Source organism: Gopherus flavomarginatus, chromosome 6 (assembly GCF_025201925.1).
Source record: "Gopherus flavomarginatus isolate rGopFla2 chromosome 6, rGopFla2.mat.asm, whole genome shotgun sequence".
NCBI lineage: Eukaryota > Metazoa > Chordata > Testudines > Testudinidae > Gopherus > Gopherus flavomarginatus.
The window spans coordinates 140,647,173-140,670,800 of NC_066622.1; the positions used below are offsets into that span (position 1 = coordinate 140,647,173).

Genomic DNA, 23,628 nt, shown 5'->3' on the forward strand with positions numbered 1-23,628 from the left:
CTTCAGCCTGTGTCTGACTTATGTCCAGAGCCTCCCAGGCATTGAGTCTTCTCCAGAGCCTTCCACCTCAAAGGCCAGTGACCAGAGGAAGAAATCCTCAGACTCTCCACGTATGACTTCCAAAAAGAGGGCTTTGAGCCCTGTTAGTGAGCCCCCAACCAGCTAGAAGAAGTCTCCAGCACATTCTATCTCTTCAGTACTGAAGGCGTCCAAGCATGGTATCCACAGATCACATTGGTCCAGCGCAATTGATACCATTGGTATGCTAAGGATCCCAGGGGCACAGGTATTGAAGCAGTGTTACCATCAGTCAGGGACAGGAGTGGAGACCATGCTGCCTTCTGGAAGACAGCGTCAGTATGGACCCCTTTGGTACAGACAACTGCGAGGCAACCCTAATCAGCCCACTTGGTGCGGCCAAAGTCACCAGCTCCTTTGGTACCACTGGCTTATTACTGACAACCCCTTATGGTACTGATTACTAGGGCACCGCAGGAATTCAAGTTCTGAGGCCTTCACGGTATCTGAGGTATCGAAGTCTCCTTTAATTGGTATTGGGTCCCCAGTATCAGGCACACGTCAAGCCCAGGAATCACCACCGTGTCATGCAGCGCCACCGTTTTCCAGTGGAGAGTCTGACAGCGAACAGGAGGAGGTCCTCTCCCATCATTCTCACTATGCTTCCTCCCAGTACCACCCTGGACCTCCCCAGTCATACCCTTGGTCTGGACCTCCAAGTTCTGTGGTATGACCAACCATGGGCTCAGCCACACATGCCTTTTCCTCCGTCCGAATGGCCCTGTTGGGATCTGTGGGCAGTCTATAAGCACCATTCTTCCTGGGCATCTAGTGTTACACGCTGAGAGACTGAGGCATTCCCCCAAGCTACCGTCTGTAGAGCCTCAGTACCTCCTGAGGAAATACTGGAGGAGCAGACTCGAAGAGAAGGTTACACCACACACTAATGTCTCGTTCTCCTCGCCAGACAAGGCAGTAATGCCACTTCCACTGTCTGATACACAATTTCAGACTCTTCCAAGATCTGACTAAGATGGTGGCAGATACCTTGCAAGTACCTCTTAAGGAGATAAGACCACCATAAACTTCTGGACATTTTTATATACATCCTCCTCCTCCTCCTCCTCCTCCAGGACAGCCCTCCCCCATCAATGAGGTGATTTTGTATCCAATCAAACTTTTATGGCAAACGGCATTATTGGCCACACTGACATGCAGAATGGCCAATAAAAAGTATTATGTACCTCCCAGTGATATGAAATCCCGTTTTTTCTCACCCTCTGCCTAGTCCCATTGTTGTGGATGCAGTGCATTTGTATTGCCGGCAACCTCATTCCAAGTCCGACCCTTATGATAGGGATTGGAAGCGCCTTGACCTGTTTGGACAAAAGGCCTACTCATATGCAACTTTGCAATTCTAAATTGCAAATGATCAGGCCCTGACAGTAAAATATTAACTATACCAAATTTAACACCTTTATTGACCATCTTCCAGAATCACAACGGGAGCAATTTCAAGCCATTATCAATGAAGGGCAGTTAGTGGCGAAAACAGCACTCCAGACTGCACTTGATGCATTTGATATAGCAGCCTGGTCCATCTCAAAGTGGTGGTGATGCGGCGAGCTTCATGGTTGTATCTCTTGCGCTTCCTGAAGGAGGTGCAAACAACTGTGTAGAGGACCTCCTCTTTGAGGGCTCAAAGTTGTTTGCTGAGAAGACCAATGCATCACTCCATACACTAAAAGATTCCAGAGCCACTTTTTGGTCACTGGGGATCTATATACCTGGATAAAAGAGAAAATTTAGTCTTCAGTCTTCTCACAGACCACATAAGCCACAATTCCTGCCTCAATGCTACTATGAACCTCAGAGAAAGAAATCCAAATTCTGCAGGTGCAAACCATCAGAACCCCCATCTTCAACATTGCACTCTGCCACTTCAAATCATCTGTTTTGATGTCTCGGCCAAGGCCCTGAGAGACAACCCCCTTCGATATCAGCTGCTACCTCCAACCATTTGCATACCTTTGGATGCCACCTTTCCCTGTTCCACCACAACTGGGAATATATAACGTCAGACAGATGGGGCTTGGAAATTGTCTCCAATAGGTATTGGATCCACTTCACCCATGTCCTCTTCAGGTACCTTTCTCATGAGAATCTGTTGCGACGGGAGATAGATCACCTTCTCCGCTTAGGAGCCATAGAACTTGTTCCTCTATATCTCTGTGGCAAAGGTTTTTACTATCGGTATTTCCTAATCCCCAAGAAAAAGAGAGGTTGGAGACCCATACTAGGCCTCAGGACTCTGAACAAATATGCGAAGGCCCAAAAATTCAAGATAGTCACATTAGTAACGATTTTTCCATCTCTGGAACAGGGAGATTGGTTCTTGGCCCTCAATCTCCAAGACGCATATTTCCACATATCCATCCTACTGTCCCACAGACAATTCCTCAGGTTTACTCTGAGTCAAGACTGTTACCAGTACAGAGTACTCCCCTTTGGCCTTTTGTCAGCTCTCAGGGTATTCTCCCAGGTCCAATCTATAGTGGCAGCTCATTTGCATGCTGGGGGATATCATGATCTACCTATGCCTGAATGACTGTCTCCTCAAGTCCCTCTCCTTTGAAGAAGCCCTACAGGCCAGATGTATTCATGAACCTGGGCCCGCAAATCAATGTACAAAAATCGACCTTAACTCCGGTACAACATTTTGGAATTTATAAGGGCTGACCTCCACTCACGACAAGCAAGGGCACTCCTTCTGCAGCACAGATTTTACAACCTGTGCATACTTAGAGTTCAAGCCATCCCTCAAACATCAGCCAGACATTGCCTTCAACTTCTGGGCCCATGGCAGTTGGTATATTTGTAGAACCTCATGCTAGATTCTACCAAACAGACATGTTAGACAAACCTCTCTTGATGCCTGCCAAAGTCAAACACTCCTTGAATTGGTGGAAAGACCCAATAAACATTTGCACAGGGATCTCGTTCACTCAGGGCAGTTAATGAAAAGAACAGACAACATCACTGACAAGGAGCTAAAATGACGTTCTGGGCCACAAGAGCTATTTCTTGGCCTCCTTTCAGTTCAGAGTAGTCAATTATCAAGTCTTGATGGCAAAATGACTTCAGTTGATTCAAAATTCTCATCTTCTGTTGAAAGCCTCAGAACATAAGAACAGCCATACTGGGTCAGACCAAAGGTCCATCTAGCCCAGTGTCCTTTTTCCAACAGTAGCCAATGCCAGGTGCCCCAGAGGGAATGAACAGAACAGGTAATCATCAAGTGATCCATCCCCTGTCGCCCATTCACAGCTTCTGGCAGACAGAGGCTAGGGACACTATCCCTGCCCATCCTGGCTAAGAGCCATTGATGGACCTATCCTCCATGAACTTATCTAATTCTTTTTTTAACCCTTTCAGAGTATAGTTTGGCCTCCATAACATCCTCTGGCAAAGAGCTCCACAGGTTGACTGTGCATTGTGTGAAGAAATACTTCATTTTGTTTGTTTTAAACTACTGCCTATCAATTTCATTTGGTGACCCCTAGCTCTTGTGTTATGAGAAGGAGTAAATAACATTTTCCTTATTTACTTTCTCCACACCAGTCATTATTTTATAGACCTCAATCATATCCCCCCTTAGTCGTCTCTTTTCCAAGCTGAAAAGTCCCAGTCTTATTACTCTCTCCTCATATGGAAGCCGTTCCATAACCCTAACCATTTGTGTTGTCCTTTTCTGAACCTTTTTCAATTCTAGTGCATCTTCTTGAGATAGGGCGACCACATCTGCAGGCAGTATTCAAGATGTGGGCACACCATGGATTTATATAGAGGCAATATGATATTTTTTGTCTTATTAGCTATCCATTTCTTAATGATTCCCAACATTCTGTTTGCCTTTTTGACTGCCGCTGCACATTGAGTGGATGTTTTCAGAGAACTATCCACAATGACTCCAAGATCCCTTTCTTGAGTGCTAACACAGTTTTAGGCCCTCACCTCAGAAGCCCACACAGTTGCCAAGGCATCTCTCCAGGCCTCACTTGATGCCAGCAACACAGCTGCACATTCCATGGCTGCTGCTGTTGTCATGTGCTGAGCTTCCTGGCTTCAGTCTTCTGGTCTCCTCTGAGAAGTACAAAATACTGTCAAGAATCTCCCTTTGAGAGGCCTAAGTTTAAGTGATGCCACGAATGGGTCTCATCAGTTTCTCAAAGACTTCTGGGTAACATGATATGATCTTTGGGCCTCTATACGCCTGTGACAAAAAAAAATAATACGGTAACTCCCAGATGATTCAATAGTCTTGCTGTGTCCACAGTCAGCCCACCAGACATGTTGACTTCCCTCCACCCCACCCCAGAATAATGCCCAGATTTACTAAGAAAGGGCCCTCTTCTACAATAACCTCTGACTTGGTGACACCTTCAAAATGTATGTTTTGACCTGTTCATAAAGAGTCATGAGCTACCTACCCCAATCCTATATTATGCCTCTCTTCTCCCCTCTCTCTCTCACACACACGCACGCGTGTGCGCTCACCTCTAAGGAAATGGGAGAGGTAATCTTCAATCTTCCTGGAAGTTCATCACCTCAGACAGATGGATCTTAGAGGTGATTTCTGTAGGCTATTCTATCCAGTTCAGCTCCTTGCCCTCCCTGTCCCACTTCCTCATCCCATAGAAAAAAGGGGCATGGGAAACAGTTTGGACCTCAAGACTTTACATGCCTTTGTCTGTTCCCAACAGTTCAGAATGGTGATTCTAACAATGATAATTCCCTGCCTGGATCCAGGAGATTGGTTTGTTTCCCTCAACTTTCAGGATGCTTTTTTTTTCACATTGCCATTGATCCCTCACACAAATAATTGGTACATTTTGTGGTATGCAGGAACCACTACCAGTATCACATTTTTTACCCTTTACCCTTTGCCCTTTCCACTGCCCTGGACTCTTCTTCCGCATACTTAATCAAGAGAGATTCACTACAATGTCCAATCTTGTTTCAACAATTCAGCAGAGCCCACAAACCATAGCAAGGGCTTGCCTACAACTTCTGGGCCATATGGCCCACGCTACATTAGCAAGACTAGATTCTGGGTGTCTTCAGGCTTGGTTGAGAACTGTCTACACCCCCAACAAACACAGTCTAGCCAAGCCAGTGTCCGTACCTTGGAAAGACCTTGATTTTCTAAACTGGTGGCAGGACCCACAGAAGGTGCATGTGGAAGTTCCACTCCTACAGCCTCGTCCTACAAGAATTATCACCACAAACACCTCCCAGAGCCTCACAGTTCAGGGCAGATGGACTTCCCAGGAGGTGATTCTCCATGTGTAACAATGTAAAACTTTGTAGAGCCTACAAGACCAATCAGTCCTGTTTGTTCAGCCAATTGCTCAAACAAGTTTGTTTACATTTCCAGAAGATTAATGCTGCCTGCTTCTTGTTTATAATGTCACCTGAAAGTGAGAACAGGTGTTTGCATGGCACTGTTGTAGCGGCGTTTCAAGGTATTTACTTGCCGGATGGGCTAAAGATTCATCTGTCCCTTGATGCTTCAACCACTATTCTAGAGGACATGCGTCCATGCTGATGATGGGTTCTGCTTGATAATGATTCAAAGCAGTGTGGACTGACACATGTTCATCATATCATCATCTGAGTCAGATGTCACCAGCAAAAGGTTGATTTTCTCTTTTGGTGGTTTGGGTTCTATAGTTTCCACATCAGAGTATTGCTCTTTTAAGACTCCCGAAAGAATGCGCCACACCTCATCTTTCTCGGATTTTGGAAGGCACTTCAGATTTTTAAATCCTGAGTCGCGTGCTATAGCTATCTTTAGAAACTTCACATTGGTATCTTTTTTTTGCGTTTTGTCACATTTGCAGTGAAAGTGTTCTTAAAACGAACAATATGTGTTGTTACCCATCCAAGACTGCTATAACATGAAATATGGCAGAAGGCGGGTAAAACAGAGCAGGAGACATACAATTCTCCCCCAAGGAGTTCAGTCACAAATTTAATTAACACATTTTTTTAAGCAAGCGTCATCAGCATGGAAGCATATCCTCTGGAACGATGACTGAAGCTTGAAGAGGCATATGAATCTTTAGCGCATCTGGCACATATATATCTTGCGACACCAGCTAAAGCAGTGCCACGCAAACGCCTGTTCTCGCTTTCAGGTGACACTGTAATTAAGAAGTGGGCAGCATTATCTCCCGTAAATGTAAACAAACTTGTTTCATAGCAATTGGCTGAATAAGTAGTAGTACTGAGTGGACTTGTAGGTTCTAAAGCTTGACATTTGTCTTGTTTTTTAATGCAGTTACGTAACAAAAGAACCTACATTTGTAACTTGCACTTTCATGATAGAGATTGCACCACAGTACTTGTATGAGGTGAATTGAAAAATACTATTTCTTTTGTTTTTACAGTGCAGATATTTGTAATAAAAAATATAAAGTGAGCACGGTACACTTTGTATTCTGTGTTGCATCAGAAATCGATATATTTGAACATGTAGAAAAACATGCAAAAATATTTAATACATTTCAGTTGGTATTCTATTGTTTGACAGTGCAATTAATTTTTTAATCATTAATTTTTGAGTTAATCACGTGAATTAACTGCGATTAATCAACAGCCCTATAATAAATATAAAAATGAAGAATGTTAGTTTTGCTATTTAATTGCTTTAATCAATATGTATAAATATAGTATATCTACTTGGTTAGCAAAAAATAGTACCATATTTAGTGCAAAGGCTATGTTTAGTTGCAAATAAATGTATTTAAATGATTATTAACCAATGAGAATCAATGTTTCTTTAGGAAAATAAATAAAAAGTACAAATTTGAAACATTATAATTATTTTAATTGATTTGATTAAATCAGTCCACCCTGTCACATAGGATATTCCCTTAAGGCAAATGGGACAACCAGTTGCCAATGTTCAATATGCAGCATCTGTCAAAAAAGTTAATAGAACATTAGGAACCATTAGGAAAGGGATTGATAATAAAACAGTAAATATCATAATGCCACTATAAAATTCATGTTTTACTTACACCTTGAATACTACATGCAGTTCTGGTTGCCCCATCTCAAAAAAGATATATTAGTAATGGAAAACATACAGAAAAGGGCAACAAAAATGATTGTGGCTATAGAACAGCTTTTGTATGAATAGAGATTAAAAAGACTGGGCCTATTCAGCTTGGAAAAGAGACGGCTAAGAGGTGCATGATAGTGGTCTATAAATTGTGAATGATATGGAGAAAGTGAATAAGAACATAAGAACGGCTGTACTGGGTCAGACCAAAGGTCCATCTAGCCCAGTATCTGTCTACCGACAGTGGCCAATGCCAGGTGCCCCAGAGGGGAGTGAAGCTAACAGGCAATGATCAAGTGATCTCTCTACTGCCATCCATCTCCATCCTCTGATGAACAGAGGCTAGGGACACCATTTTTTACCCTTCCTGGCTAATAGCATTATGGACTTAGCCACCATGAATTTATCCAGTTCCCTTTTAAACATTGCTATAGTCCCAGCCTTCACAACCTCCTAAGGTAAGGAGTTCCACAAGTTGACTGTGCGGTGTGTGAAGAAGAACTTCCTTTTATTTGTTTTAAACCTGCTACCTATTAATTTCATTTGGTGAACTCTAGTTCTTGTTTTATGGGAATAAGTAAATAACTTTTCCTTATCCACTTTCTCCACATCACTCATGATTTTATATACCTCTATCATGTCCCCCCTTAGTCTCCTCTTTTCCAAGCTGAAGAGTCCTAGCCTCTTTAATCTTTCCTGGTATGGGACCCTCTCCAAACCCTTAATCATTTTAGTTGCCCTTTTCTGAACCTTTTCTAGTGCTAGAATATCTTTTTTGAGGTGAGGAGACCACATCTGTACACAGTATTCGAGATGTAGGCCTACCACGGATTTATATAAGGGCAATAATATATTCAGTCTTATTCTCTATCCCCTTTTTAATGATTCCTAACATCTTGTTTGCTTTTTTGACCGCCTCTGTATACTGCGTGGACATCTTCAGAGAACTATCCATGATGACTCCAAGATCTTTTTCCTGACTTGTAGCTAAATTAGCCCCCATCATATTATATGTATAGTTAGGATTATTTTTTCCAATGTGCATTACTTTACGTTTATCCACATTCAATTTCATTTGCCATTTTGTTGCCCAATCACTTAGTTTTGTGAGATCTTTTTGAAGTTCTTCACAATCTGCTTTGGTCTTAACTGTCTTGAGCAGTTTAGTATCATCTGCAAACTTTGCCACCTCACTGTTTACCCCTTTCTCCAGATCATTTATAAATAAATTGAATAGGATTGGTCCTAGGACTGATCCTTGAGGAACACCACTAGTTACCCCTCTCCATTCTGAGAATTTACCATTAATTCCTACCCTTTGTTCTCTGTCTTTTAACCAGTTCTCAGTCCATGAAAGGACCTTCCCTTTTATCCCATGACAGCTTAATTTACGTAAGATCCTTTGGTGAGTGACCTTGTCAAAGGCTTTCTGGAAATCTAAGTACACTATGTCCACTGGATCCCCCTTGTCCACATGTTTGTTGACCCCTTCAAAGAACTCTAATAGATTAGTAAGACACGATTTCCCTTTACAGAAACTATGTTGACTATTGCTCAACAGTTCATGTTTTTCTATGTGTCTGACAATTTTATTCTTAACTATTGTTTCGACTAATTTGCCCGGCACCAACGTTAGACTTACGGTCTATAATTGCCGGGATCACCTCTGGAGCCCTTTTTAAATATTGGCGTTACATTAGCTAACTTCCAGTCATTGGGTACCAAAGCCGATTTAAAGGACAGGTTATAAACCTTAGTTAATAGTTCTGCAACTTCATATTTGAGTTCTTTCAGAACTCTTGGGTGAATGCCATTTGGTCCCAGTGACTTGTTAATGTTAAGTTTATCAATTCATTCCAAAACCTCCTCTAGTGACACTTCAATCTGTGACAGTTCCTCAGATTTGTCACCTACAGAAGCCAGTTCAGGTTTGGGAATCTCCCTAACATCCTCAGCCATGAAGACTGAAGCAAAGAATCCATTTAGTTTCTCCGCAATGACTTTATCATCTTTAAGCGCTCCTTTTGTATTTCGATCGTCAAGAGGCCCCACTGGTTGTTTAGCAGGCTTCCTGCTTCTGATGTATTTAAAAAACATTTTGTCCTTACCTTTGGAGTTTTTGGCTAGCCGTTCTTCAAACTCCTCTTTGGCTTTTCTTATTACAGCCTTGCACTTAAGCTGGCAATGTTTGTGCTCCTTTCTATTTGCCTCACTAGGATTTGACTTCCACTTTTTAAAGGAAGTCTTTTTCTCTCTCACTGCTTCTTTTACATGGTTGTTAAGCCACGGTGGCTCTCTTTTAGTTCTTTTACTGTATTTCTTAATTTGGGGTATACATTGAAGTTGGGCCTCTATTATGATGTCTTTAAAAAGGGCCCATGCAACTTGCAGGGATTTCACTTTAGTCACTGTACCTTTTAACTTTTGTTTAACTAACCCCCTCATTTTTGTATAGTTCCCCCTTTTGAAATTAAATGCCACAGTGTTGGGCTGTTGAGGTGTTCTTCCCACCACAGGGATGTTGAATGTTGTTGTATTATGGTCACTATTTCCACGCGGTCCTGCTATAGTTACCTCTTGGACCAGCTGCCGTTCTCCACTCAGGATTAAATCTAGAGTTGCCTCTCCCCTTGTGGGTTCCTGTACCAGCTGCTCCATGAAGCAGTCATTTAAAGTGTTGAGAAATTTCATCTCTGCATTTCGTCCTGAAGTGAAATGTTCCCAGTCAATATGGGGATAATTGAAATCCCCCACTATTATTGGGTTCTTAATTTTGATAGCCTCTCTAATTTCCCTTAGCATTTCATCATCACTATTACCGTCCTGGTCAGCTGGTCGATAATAGATCCCTAATGTTATATTGTTTATTAGAGCATGAAATTTCTATTCATAGCAGTTCTATGGAACATGTGGATTCGCTTAAGATTTTTACTTCATTTTGAATCTACATTTTCTTTCACATATAGTGCCACTCCTCCCCCTGCACGACCTGTTCTGTCCTTCCGATATATTTTGTACCCCGGAATGATTGTGTCCCATTGATTGCTCTCAGTCCACCAGTTTCTGTGATGTCTATTATTTCAATATCCTCCTTTATCACAAGGCACTCTAGTTCACCCATCTTATTATTTAGACTTCTAGCATTTGTGTACAAGCACTTTAAAAACTTGTCCCTGTTTGTCTGCCCTGTTCTGATGCGCCAGATTCTTTTTTATGTGACTGTTTATCATCTGATCCGGCCCTTACATTATCCTCTTCCGTCTTCTGTTTCTGACTATAAACTGGAGATTCTCTATCATCAGACTCTCCCCAAGAAAAGTCTGTGTCCAATCCACATGCTCCTCTGCAGCAGTCGGCTTTCCCCCATCTTCTAATTTAAAAACTGCTCTATAACCTTTTTAATGTTTAGTGCCAGCAGCCTGGTTCCACTTTGGTTTAGGTGGAGCCCATCTCTCCTGTACAGGCTCCTCCCATCTCAAAAGTTTCCCCAGTTCCTAATGAACGTAAACCCCTCCACTCTACACCATCGTCTCATCCACGCATTGAGACTCTGAAGCTCTGCCTGCCTACCTGGCCCTGCGTGTGGACTGGGAGCATTTCTGAGAATGCCACCATAGCGGTCCTGGATTTCAGTCTCTTCCCTAGCAGCTTAAATTTGGCTTCCAGGACATCTCTCCTACCCTTCCCTATATCATTGGTACCTACATGTACCACGACCACCGGCTCCTTCCCAGCACTACACATAAGTCTGTCTAGATGCCTCGAGAGATCCGCAACCTTCGCACCAGGCAGGCAAGTCACCATACGGTTCTCCTGGTCATCACAAACACAGCTATCTACATTTCTAATGATCGAATCTCCCATTACTAACACCTGTCTTTTCCTAGCAACTGGAGTTCCCTCCCCCGGAGTGGTAACCTCAGTGCGAGAGGCAACCCCAGCACCATCTGGAAGGAGGGTCCCAACTATGGGAAGGTTTCCCTCTGCTTCCATTGACTGCTCTGCTTCTCTGGGCCTTTCTTCCTCCTCAACAGCACACAGACTGTCTGAGCGGAGGTGGGACAATTCTACAGTTCCCTGAAAAGCCTCATCAACATACCTCTCTGCCTCCCTTAGCTCCTCCAGTTCCGCCACCCTGGCCTCCAAAGTCCGTACGTGGTCTCTGAGGGCCAGGAGCTCCTTGCACCGACTGCACACATACGCCACCTGCCCTCAAGGCAGGTAATCATAAATGTACACTCAGTGCAATAAACTGGATATCCCCCACTCTGCTGCTGGACTTCTGCCTGCATTGTCTCCTAGTTAATGAAAGGGTGGTTTAAAGATAGGGGTTTTGGAATATGGTTTGGAGTATAGGTTTTAAGGGGACTACAGGGGAACAGCTAGGACCAACAAGGGACCCCCGCTCCCTTCCCACTCCCCTTCCAAACTCCCTTGCGAAACTCCCTGTTAGCAGCCTCTGGTCGCTTGTGCGCAGCTTTATAAAGCTCTGGCCTGAGTGAATGCCCCACCCACTGATTAAGGCTCAGCCAATTACCAGAGGCTTCGAGCTTTCAAACCTTCCTTTGAAGCTGACGGCCTCCAACTGCCAGCCACAGCACACGGTCCTTCAAACAACCAAACAGACTGACAAACACAAGCTCAGCACACAGTAAGTAACCCCCAAAAGCGCACGCACGCGCACACACACGCACACACACACACACACACACACACACACACACACTACGGACAGTCACTTACCCCACAGATGCTGTATTTCCTCCTCCTTCACCTGGAGAACTCCCTTGCGAAACTCCCTGTTTGCAGCCCCTGGTCGCAAGCTCCCTGGTCGCTTGTGAGTTAAATAAAGAGACTTTTTATTTACCCCTTCACAACACAAGAACTAGGGGGTCACCCATTAAAATTAATAGGCAGCAGGTTTAAAACAACAAAAGGAAGTACTTCACACAGTGCAGAGTCAACCTGTGGAACTCCTTGCCAGGGGATGTTCTGAGGGCCAAAAGTATAAGTGGATTCAGAAAAGAACTAGATAAGTGATGGAGGGTAAGTCCATCAATGGCTATTACACAAGATAGTCAGAGATGTAACCCCAATGCTCTGGACATCCCTAAGCCTCTCGCTTCCAGATGCTGAAACTGGATGATTACCTTGTTTCCATTCCCTCTGAAGCACCTGGCATTAGCCACTGTTGGAAGACAGGACACTGAGCTAAATGAACCTTTGGTCTGACCCAGTATGGGTCTTATACACTGCAGTGTATATCAGGCCCAGCAATGGCTTGCATTGCTTCTTTCCTAGTCACTTGGAAACTGGATACATTCCAGGGGCTTGGAAGTCAGAATACTGAGTGCACATTGTGAGATTTTAGGTTCAAGATGGGGTAATCTTGACAGATAAAGGGTTGAGGGAGGTCTGAACTAAGTGTTCAGAGATGTAGGTTCAACATTTGAGAGTGTGGGATCTCTCCCTGTCTTTCATGTGGTGGTTGTTTGTTTTTGTTTTTTAACCACAGATTTGCCTGTCCATAACCTGGTGTTAAGGAATGAATCTATCCGTTGCTGGAGTAACATCCCATTTATCACCATGCCCCTCAGTCGTACACATGGCAAGTCATTTGCACATCGCAGTGAGCTGAAGCATGCTAAAAGGATTGTGGTGAAGCTGGGTAGTGCTGTTGTGACTCGAGGGGATGAGTGTGGATTGGCTCTTGGGCGGTTGGCATCTATTGTTGAGCAGGTAACTTTATGGCTAAAAAACCTAGTGCTCTTGCAAACGGGCTAGTCCAATGTCTCCTTAAAGTTTATATAATAAAACTTAATAGGAGACTTTAACTGCAGCTTTTATCATAATGTGGCAAAACTGAGGTATATGCAGAGGGGGAAGATGTAGTGAGGGAGTCATGTGGCCTAATATACGTAAAGAGTGGTGCAAAAGGAGAACCTGCAGTATGCAGAAATAAACCTAGTGGGAGTTCCTGCCTTCAGCTGGAGGAGGAAGAGCCATCAGGGAATGAGAGAGAACATTTTGTCCTGGGATGTAGTTGGAAGTGAGTATCTCTTGTTGCCACTTCTTTTGTTGAAAAATGTTGTGGAGTATAATCCCAGTGAATAGTGTTGTCAGGGCTTCACTGCTGATGTTTAAATTGCTCTGACACCTGGATTAAACAGTAACTGGCACTTGATACATTATGAATGTATAATAATTGAGTTAAATAAAACTCTTCCATATCCAGTTAAAATTCTGGTTAACAAACTCTGCCAGTTGACATCTAATGAGTTGATTCTACTTCTGCTACATGGATGATTCTTATCCTAACAGGCTCTCTTCCCAGAAACCTAGCTGGAGAGGGACAGGTCTAGTGTATACTTGATGGGTGTGTACAAAATTTTGTTGCATTAAGGAAGTATATGATACTTGATTTGTGAAAGGAACTAGGGGGCCAGGGGCCGGGAGGTGGAAGGGGCAAAGCATGATGTGTTTGCATGGTATAAGAAAAGACAGATTCTCTATATCTCAGATGTAGCATTGCTGTTTAAATATGAGCTGTGGGCATGGATGGTCAATGGTAAGTCTGGTAATGGTAATAGGATATGGGCTGCTCGCCTCTAGTCTCTGCTTGAAATCACACCAGCTGTGGTGGTGGACAGACTGGCTTCCATCTGATGCCTATCATGTGGCTTGATTAGTCCAGGTGTTTACATTAGAAAAATTACTACCATGATGGGGTCAAGTATAGGAAGGGCCATATAGGTTTTCTCCTTGGAGGAGGGCATCTTACATTGTTACTTGCTTACCATATATGTTCTTTGGATAAGCAGAAGACTTCAGTCTCCAGGAATTGATGAGGTACAAAATGCTCTTAAAATGTACAAAGAGGGAGAATGGAATCAGTAAGCTAGTAACTTGCCTGCTCTAGGTCCTGATCTTTGATTCTCCACACCTGTAGGTGTCAATGCTGCAGAATCAGGGTCGGGAAATGATGATAGTCACCAGTGGTGCTGTGGCCTTTGGAAAACAGCGATTGCGCCATGAGATCCTGCTTTCTCAAAGTGTGAGGCAGGCCCTCCATTCAGGACAGAACCAGCTAAAGGACATGGTGAGTGGCTGAGGTCGTCATCTGCTCGTCTATTAAATGTTGGGCTGAGTCAGCTTGTATCCCTTCCTGTCAGTTGGCTGACAGCTATGTTCTCTAATCTTTTAAGGCTATTCCAGTTCTGGAGGCACGAGCCTGTGCAGCCGCTGGGCAGAGTGGACTGATGGCTCTCTATGAGGCCATGTTTACACAGTACAGCATTTGTGCAGCTCAGGTAAGGGACTGCGCTTTCCCTTGCCTGTGGATTGATACTTTAGTCCATCTTTTGGAACCAGTCTTATTATTTCGAGAGGGACCTGTTCTGTTCTATTCACTGTCTTCCTAGATTTCCATTGTAATTCCATTTCTGAGCAGTTTAGAACTTGGTGTGACTATCTCATAAAGGAAATTGTTCTGGTGAATATCACTTAAATAAAATTTATGTTCTAGTTAGAGAAAAAACACACTTTTTGCTGGCATTGGACACTTTTAAACAATTGTGTATCCCAGGCCACCTGGTTGTTGGCCCTAGGATAGGCCAAAGAGATAGGGCTGATGATCAGGAGTGTAGGTCTGAGGACTGAAAGCTAGGGTTGTCAATTAGTTGCAGTTAGCTCAAGCAATTAGTGCAAAACAGATTAACTAGATTTAAAAAAGTCACAATTCATCACCGTTTTAATCACACTGTTAATAATAGAATACCGGTTTAAATTTATAATAAATATATTGGATATTTTTCTACGTTTTCAAGTATATTGGTTTCAATTACAACACAATAGAAAGTGTACAGTGCTCACTTTATTACTTTTTTAATAAATATTTGCACCTTAAAAAGATAAACAAAAGAAATAGTATTTTTCAATTCACCTCATACAAGTACTGTAGTGCAATCTCTTTATCGTGAAAGTGCAACTTACAAATGTAGAATCATTATTAGGACTGTCAGTTAATCACAGTTAATGCATGCAGTTAACTCAACAAAATAACATTTTTTTAAAATGAGCATTAATCGCACACCTCTGGAGACGGGACTTGGCAGCAGCCGGGCAGGGAGGGAGGCACAGGCTGTGGCAATGAGCAGGAGGTGGCTGGGGACAGGAGACTCTGAAATATCCAGACCAGATGCTCAGATTATCGAAATGCTTCGGAACTGGTCTCACGCCGCCATCCCCCATGATAAACTGCTGCTCCCACTTCCTCTGCCCCTGCACCCCTGGAGCTGCCCTGGCCAAGCTGCTCCAGACTGGGAACCTGCCTCTTGTCTGCTGCGCAGAATGGGGGTGAGAGAGGCTGATGTTGGGGTGTCTCCCCCCACCTGTGTAGCCAGTTGTCACTGAGCTGGAGTCAGGGAACGGGGGAGCCTGTCAGCTGGTACTGTCTCAGGAGCCATTGTTGCCAACAGCAGCTGCTGTTCGCTGAAAAAGCATTCAGGCTCCTGAATGCTCTGATTAAAGACATAGCGCTTCCGCACACGCACGCCCGCGCACGCGCATGCACACACACATTCATTGTCCTCCAGCACACACACGCGTGTGCGCTCTCTCTCTCTTCCTCCCCCCCGCCCATCCCCCACACACGTCAAACCAAAATATGAAATGGCGCCCGTGGTGAGTCAGGAGCCACCAGAGGACTGTGTGATGGCCAAGGGCTCTGGGAAGATGCAGCCTCCATGCAATAGCACAGAGCCCATCTTGAGCCGTACACCAAGTGCCAGGCACCACAAGCTGCATCAGAAGTAAGGGTGGCAATACATCATATACCATGTCACCCTTACTTCGGATTGGCTGAACAAGAGGTAGGACTGAGTGGACTTGTAGGCACTAAAGTTTGACATTGTTTTATTTTTGTGTGCAGGGCAGGTATGTGTTTAAAAAAAAATCTACAAAAAATCTAAAGAGATTGTACTATAGTACTTGTATGACATGAATTGAAAATATATATATTTTTTTACATTGCAAATATTTGTTAAAAAATAAATGAACACTGTATACATGGCATTCTGTTGTAATTGAAATCAATATATTTGAAAATGTAGAAACTATGCAAAAATATTTAAATAAATGGTGGTATTTTATTATTTAACAGTGTGATTAAAACTGCAGTTAGTTGCAACTATTTTTTTTATGTCCCAATTAATCACAATTAATGTTTTTAATCATTTGATTGCCCTACTGCAAACAAAATTAGAACTATCAAGCTGATATAAAGCTCAAGAGAGAAATGTAAAAAGTGAGTCCTCAAATGTGGACTCTATTCATTAAAATCTCTTCTGTTCCATACTGTATACACTTAGCCATGAGCCTCTCTTTTTTTTTTTTTTTTAACTCATGTTATAGCATTATTGTTTGAATTGCTGTACTCAGGTACTTGGAGAAGATCTTGCTATGAAGTGCAATTGTACTCTGCCTATATAAACATCAGTCTTGAGCCTTATGCCATAACTATCACCATGGTACCTGAGAACCTAATGTCACTTTCTCTCTCAATAGACCTGCTCCCTGTATGTGTTCCATCATACAATATCTACTGAATTCACTGGCTAAAATGTACTTATCTTTGCACTGTAGCATTAAAAAAGCTGTAGGAGAGTGAGCTGGATTCTAATCTGGCTTGAATATGAACACAGCTGTCCCACTGTATATTTATAAGGATTAAATTAAGATCATATTAAAATCATTGGGCTCCTAAATTAAAATTCAAAAAACTACTCCAATGTCTCACAGTGGGTTCAGTTGTAGTTAGTTCTCAGAAACAATGCCAAAATAGAGATGAGGAAAAATTTCCTCCACAGGTCATCCCCTTCTTTACTCGGCTGCCTCCTCAAATGTCTGAAAGAAACTATGGTGTTTGCAGCATGTCCAGAAGGTCAGTGGAGCTAGGTTCTGGCAGACCAAGGAGGAAATGAATTTCAGAGCTGAAGGGACATCAGAGAATAAATAATCTGCCAGCTTTACCTTCCTGTTCAGAAGAAAGAAGCTCAAAATTAAGCCTCTCTGTTTATTGCATTTGTGGAGATATTGTATGGGGAGAAAGAGGGTGTCTCAAATAATCTGATCACAAATGGTCTTGGGGCTTTAGAAGTCATAACCAGAACCTGCATGTGAGTTTCTCAGATTGTTTCACAGAGATTTAGCCAGCCCATGTTCTGATTTCTTGTGAAAAGGACTATTGGGAGATAGCTGTGTATGTCTCATATTCTACAATAAAGAGTGGTCCAAAGAATTAAATTTCTCAACTATCCTCTGCACCCTTTAACTAACCCCTCTTGCTACCCTTGTGGTCTAGAGAGCCTTGACCGATCGGTTGTGGATGTCTCTTTACTTGCACACTTGGTGGCTGCAGATCAAATTCTTGTTCAGAGTCTTTCTCCTTTTCAGATTTTAGTCACCAATTTGGATTTCCATGATGAACAGAAGCGTCGGAATTTAAATGGGACATTGCATGAGCTGCTGCGGATGAACATTGTCCCTATTATTAACACCAATGATGCTGTTGTTCCACCTCCAGAACCAAACAGTGATCTTCAGGGGGTAAATGTGGGTAAAGTATTGCAGTGGGTGGATCCTGCTATTGCACCCACTAGAGCATGAATGTATGACTCACTAACACTGTAATAATCTGGATATCCTGGAGTGACCAATAGGGAAAATGGAAAATGTAAGAACAGAAGAAGCACAGTGATGCTGGGAGCTGAAAGTCCATACAGTTTAACGGAATGGTATGGACAGAGGAATTAGGGAATGGGTACTGACATGGCTTGCTTTTGACAAGATGCATTGACTTGGATGGGGAGTAGACATTAGCATGGCTTGCTTTTTGCAGAGCACAGACTGATTTGGATAGGATATTACTACTTGTTTACTGAATGCTAACATTGTGTTCAACTCCATACAAAGATTCCACCCCATAGAGCACACAGTTTAATATGGACAAGCAGTGCAGAGGGGCATGGTAGTACTGATGTTTGTTGTTCAGTGTAGGGCACAGTCAGTGTTTGCTAGTTTCTCTCTCCTGCTGGTGTTGCCGACCTCTGTATGTATTTCAGGTTATTAGCGTTAAGGATAATGATAGTCTGGCAGCACGATTGGCTGTAGAAATGAAGACTGATCTCCTGATTGTTCTCTCAGATGTAGAAGGTATGTGACTTACTCCTTTGCTTGTGGTTAAATCAACAATTTCTGCCCTATGACACAGTGCTGGGCAAAGGATTGCAGATTGAGCCCTTTATCATGCCTGCTCCTCATCAGGGGAACAAATTAGAGCAAGCTGGAGGTAGCCTGACCCTAACTGGGGAGGCCGAGACAGCTGCTACTTAATTATCCTGGGGCTGCATAAAAGCCTCAGGGAATGGAAGCCAGGGGAGAGCAGGAGAAAAGGGAAAAGGCAGAGAATGGAAGCAGGGAGGTAGCTCTTCCTTCCCTCCTGCCTGTGGACAGGGAAGGATTACTAGTACATGGTGAAACAGTGGTGGGAACAAGCCTGAGAATAAAGTGCACCAGTGGTTACAAAACCCAGGGTCTCAGAGTGACTTTTGTGAGCCTAGCAGAAGCAGAAGCCAAGGGGGCCCTACCACACTCTGCTACATACCCCCATAAAACATAAAACCAGCGAGAAACATGTCTAAGACCAATTCATTTATTGCCCTTTTTCCTATAAGCTGAGAAGGGGTTACCTTAGGTCAGTTAGGAACACCTGAGTCCAATTTAAGCACTGCCTGAGATCTTTAAAAGCCCTTGCTCTGGTTAGAGAGGGGGAGGAGAGACAAGCCATTGCAGAGCTAGTGGCAGCGGGAAGACAGGCTTCTTCTTCGAGTGATTGCTCATATCCATTCCAGTTAGGTGTGCACGCGCCGCGTTCACGTTCGTCAGAGAAACTTTTACCCTAGCAACCCAGGCGGGTTGGCTGGGCGCCCCCTGGAGTGGCGCCGCTATGGCGCCCAATATATATCCCAGCCGACCCGGCCACCCTTCAGTTCCTTCTTACCGCCCGTGTCGGTCGTTGGAACTGTGGAGCGCGGCTTCGCTGACCTCCATACTCCCTAGCAGCTCATTTCGCTATCGTTGTATATAGTAGTTATAGTTTATTGTTGTGTATGTGTGTGTGTGTGTGTGTATATATATATATATATATATATATATATATATATATATATATATATAATAGTTATTAGTTAGTCAGTTATCTAGTGTTATTAGTGTAGTTATTAGTTGTAGTTTGAGGGGATCGGGGACCCCCCCCTTCCCCGCACTGGGAGCCGGAGCTCATGCCCGGCTCATTGGGCTTCAAGCAGTGCTCGGCTTGTCACAAGCCCATGCCAGTTGGAGACCCCCATGACTCCTGCTTGAAGTGCCTCGGGGAGTCGCACTTATCGGCCAAGTGCTCAATCTGCAAGTCTTTCAAGCCGAGAACCAAGAAGGAGCGTGACATTAGATTAAGACAGTTCCTTATGGAAGCGGCCCAGACACCTCCGCCCTCGGCACCGAGCACAAGTCAGCCGGTAAGCAAGGGCACCGTCACGGCACCGAGAGCTGCCACCAAGAAGCCAGCACCGAAACTGACTCCGAGCCGCTCCCTCTCCCCGAGGCCGAAGGCGGCAAAGGCGCAGATCATCCCGCCACCAGCTGCCTCACAGTCAGAGCCTGCGCCAAAGACGGATTGCCCGGCACCGATACCTGCCGCGGCACCGTCTAAGCCAGTACCGTTGACTCCGACCCCACGAGGGCCGTCGAGTCCGGCACCTGGCGGCTCCCCGGTGCACACCGTGGTAGAGCCTGCTTCGCCTTCTACCCCAGAGACGTTTGCCGCAGCGAGGGATCTGATCGCAATCACCGAGGCACCGTTGCCCTTACCGCCGGTGCGGGTACTACACTCCATGGGCAAACTGACCCTGACCAGACCAGCTTCGGTCAGCGTAGCAGACCGGCACCGCTCCAGATCGCGGTCCTGCAGACGCTCTGCATCGAGGCGTCGCTCATGCTCTCGACGTCGATCTCGGTCCCGGCACCGGTCAGACTCCTGGCACCGATAACCTCGGCACTGGTCAGGCTCCCGGCACCGGTCACCTCGGTACCGCTTAGGCTCCTGGCACTGGTCGACGTCCCGAGCGTCAACCCGGTACTCCCGGTACCGCTTCAGCTCACGGCACCGCGGTGGGCGCCGCGCCTCCAGGAGCAGATCAAGACAGAGGCACTCGGGATCCCGGTCGACCTCCCGGCACCGAGCCGGTCGCAGGTCCCGGTCTCGCTCTCAACACCGTCACCAATACCGACACCGGTCACCACTACCCAGAGGTGTAAGGTCTGTCGGTACCTCGGCACCGACTTTCGCCGCTCCACCTTGGCCATCTAGAGGCACGTCGGCATCCTCCCAGGCGGGTAGCTACTACGAACGGAACCAGGATTCTGAAGTACCGCTGGGAGTGTTCCAGGACCCCCACCCGCAGGACGCGGGTGCCCAACAGTTGGGTTTTTGGACACCCTGGGCATATCATCAGACCCAGGGTGCCCCCGTGCCCCAGACACGTTCTACCTCCTCAGAACATCGGGTGCCAGAGGCCACTGTTTCCCGCCCCCCCGTGGTTGAGTCGGATAAACAGCCGCCAGCAGACTCCCCGGGTCAACTCGAGCAGGAACCAGTCCAGGAGCAGGAGACCGCACAGGATGCCCTCATCCCCGGAGTATCCTCCTCCTCCTCCTCGCCAGATGAGGCAGTGGCTGGGTCTTCAGCGTCAGGATCCCCACCGATAGACCTCAGGGCCCACCAGGACCTCCTCTGTAGAGTGGCCCTTAATATCAACCTACCTGTGGAGGATGTCCCAGAGGTTGAGGACCTGGTAGTGAGCATCCTCTCGGCCAATGCATCTACCCGGGTAGCCCTCCCATTCATAAAGACTATCCAGTCTACCGCTGATAACCTGTGGCAGTCACCAGCCTCCATCCCGCCGACAGCTAAGGGAGTGGAAAGGAAGTACATGGTACCCTCTCGGGGGTACGAGTACCTATATGTCCACCCTCCTCCTTCCTCCCTAGTTGTCCAGTCTGTCAACGACAGGGAACGGCACGGCCAACAGGCTCTGGCCCCTAAGGCCAAGGAAGCTAGGCGAATGGACCTCATGGGGCACAAGGTGTATTCGGCTGGGGCCTTGCAACTCCGTGTGGCCAACCAGCAGGCCGTACTGGGCCGTTATAACTATAATATATGGGCGGAGGTGGGTAAGTTCTCCGAACTTCTACCCCAGGACTCACGCCCGGAATTTAATGCGTTCCCGGAGGAGGGTAAGAAGGTGGCCAGGACCTCCCTCCGGGCCTCCCTCAACGCGGCTGACTCAGCAGCCAGAACCCTGGCCTCGGGAATAACCATGAGGCGCATTTCATGGCTTCAAGCCTCCACACTACCTCCGGAACTCCAATATACAGTCCAGGACTTACCCTTTGACGGGAAAGGGTTGTTCTCGGACAAGACGGACTCCAAATTAAAAAACCTGAAGGACAATCGAGTCGTCATACGCTCGCTGGGGATGCATACACCTTTCACCCAGCGTAGACCCTTCAGGCCCCAAGCACGACGCCCATGCTTCCCACCCCGTCAGAGGCAGGACCTCAGTAGACGGCGTGGCCGGGGGGGCCGCAGACGCCAATCCGGCTCCCAGGGAGGCCAAAGCCAAGGGCCCTCCAAAGCACCACCGGGCTCCAAGTCCGGCTTTTGAAGGTGCGCCCGGGGACGGCGTACCAGACGCAAGACAGGATCCTTCCCCTACCTTCTCCAACCACCTCTCCCACTTCCTCCCGGCGTGGTCCCGGTTAACTTCAGACCGTTGGGTGCTACGCACAGTGAAGCGCGGATACCACCTGCAATTTGCTTCCTCACCCCCTTCCCGCCCCCCTTCCCGGTCCCTCTTCAGGGACCCCTCTCACGAGCAAACCCTTCTGCAGGAGGTTCGTTCTCTCCTCGCGGCGGGAGCTATAGAGGAAGTACCTCTAGGCGAGAGAGGCAAGGGGTTCTACTCCTGATATTTTCTGATCCCCAAGTCCAAGGGAGGTCTCAGACCCATCCTAGACCTGCGGGGCCTCAAAAAATGGATGCTCAAGTTGAAGTTCCGCATGATCTCCCTGGGAACCATTATCCCATCCCTGGATCCTGGAGACTGGTATGCCGCCCTCGACATGAAGGACGCGTACTTCCATATCGCCATCTTTCCACCGCACAGGAAGTACCTCCGCTTCACGGTCAGACATCAGCACTTCCAGTTCGCAGTCCTACCCTTCAGCCTCTCCACGGCCCCGAGGGTGTTTACCAAGTGCATGGCCGTTGTGGCCACCCACCTCCGTCGGCGGAAAATCCATGTCTTTCCGTACCTCGACGACTGGCTCCTAAAGGGGTCCTCCCAGTCGCAGGTGCAGCGACATGTCGAGGCCGTTACGGACCTCTTCTCCCAGCTAGGCCTGCTTCTCAATGCCGAGAAATCCAGCCTGGTCCCCACACAGAGGTTGGACTTCATAGGCGCGACCCTGGACTCTACTCAAGCCAGGGCTTACTTACCTCAGCCCCGCTTCCAGACGATCGTTGTGATCATACGGAGCTTGCAGGCCTCCCCAATCACCTCGGCTCGCACCTGCCTCACACTACTAGGGCATATGGCCGCATGCACTTACGTGACGAAGTATGCCAGGCTCCGAATGAGGCCCTTCCAAACGTGGCTTCATTCCGTATTCCGCCCGGGCAGGGACCACCTAGATGTATTGGTGATGGTTCCCCCCGACCCTCTCCGCTCCCTCGACTGGTGGCTGACCCCATCCCTAGTATGCGCGGGGATGCCGTTCCATCCACAGCAACCATCGATGACTCTAACAACCGATGCATCATCCCTCTGGTCGTCCCAAGAGCTGTCACTCCACATAAATGTCTGGGAGTTGAGGGCAGTCCGCCTCGCCTGCCAGGCGTTTCAACAACGCCTACCCAGCCGTTGTGTTTCCGTACTCACGGACAACACAACGGCCATGTACTATATCAACAAACGGGGGGAACACGTTCGTCTCCCCTATGTCAGGAAGCCATTCGACTCTGGGACTTCTGCATAGCCCAGTTGATAGATCTGGTGGCATCCTTCCTCCCAGGGGTCAAGAACACACTGGCGGACAGACTCAGCCAATCCTTCCTATGCCACGAATGGTCGATCAGACCGGATGTCATCCATTCCATCTTCCAGAGGTGGGGATTTCCCTGCATAGACCTCTTCGCGACCAAGTCCAACAGGAAGTGCCAGGAGATTTACTCCTTTCAGGGTCTCTCTCCCGGGTCGATCATGGACGCATTCCTCCTGCCATGGACCCGCCACCTACTGTATGCCTTCCCTCCGTTCCCTCTGGTGCACAAAGTCCTGTTGAAACTACGCAGGGACAAAGCGCGT

General features: G+C 46.2%; 2 protein-coding genes across 5 annotated transcripts in view; both read left to right on the forward strand.

The window, feature by feature from the left end:
- ABCC2 (ATP binding cassette subfamily C member 2) overlaps positions 1-23,628 on the forward strand; it is a 529,482-nt gene that overhangs the window by 443,765 nt on the left and 62,089 nt on the right. The gene's annotated exons all lie outside the window — the stretch shown is intronic.
- ALDH18A1 (aldehyde dehydrogenase 18 family member A1) overlaps positions 1-23,628 on the forward strand; it is a 134,482-nt gene that overhangs the window by 35,490 nt on the left and 75,364 nt on the right. For 2 of the 4 annotated variants that reach the window (XM_050958793.1, XM_050958794.1), the window contains exons 3-7: positions 12,663-12,886; positions 14,097-14,246; positions 14,353-14,457; positions 17,600-17,758; positions 18,268-18,358. In XM_050958793.1, the coding sequence (XP_050814750.1) occupies positions 12,663-12,886; positions 14,097-14,246; positions 14,353-14,457; positions 17,600-17,758; positions 18,268-18,358 (729 nt within the window). The remainder of the gene's footprint in view (positions 1-12,662; positions 12,887-14,096; positions 14,247-14,352; positions 14,458-17,599; positions 17,759-18,267; positions 18,359-23,628) is intronic. The other 2 variants (XM_050958795.1, XM_050958796.1) reach the window with 2 other exon arrangements.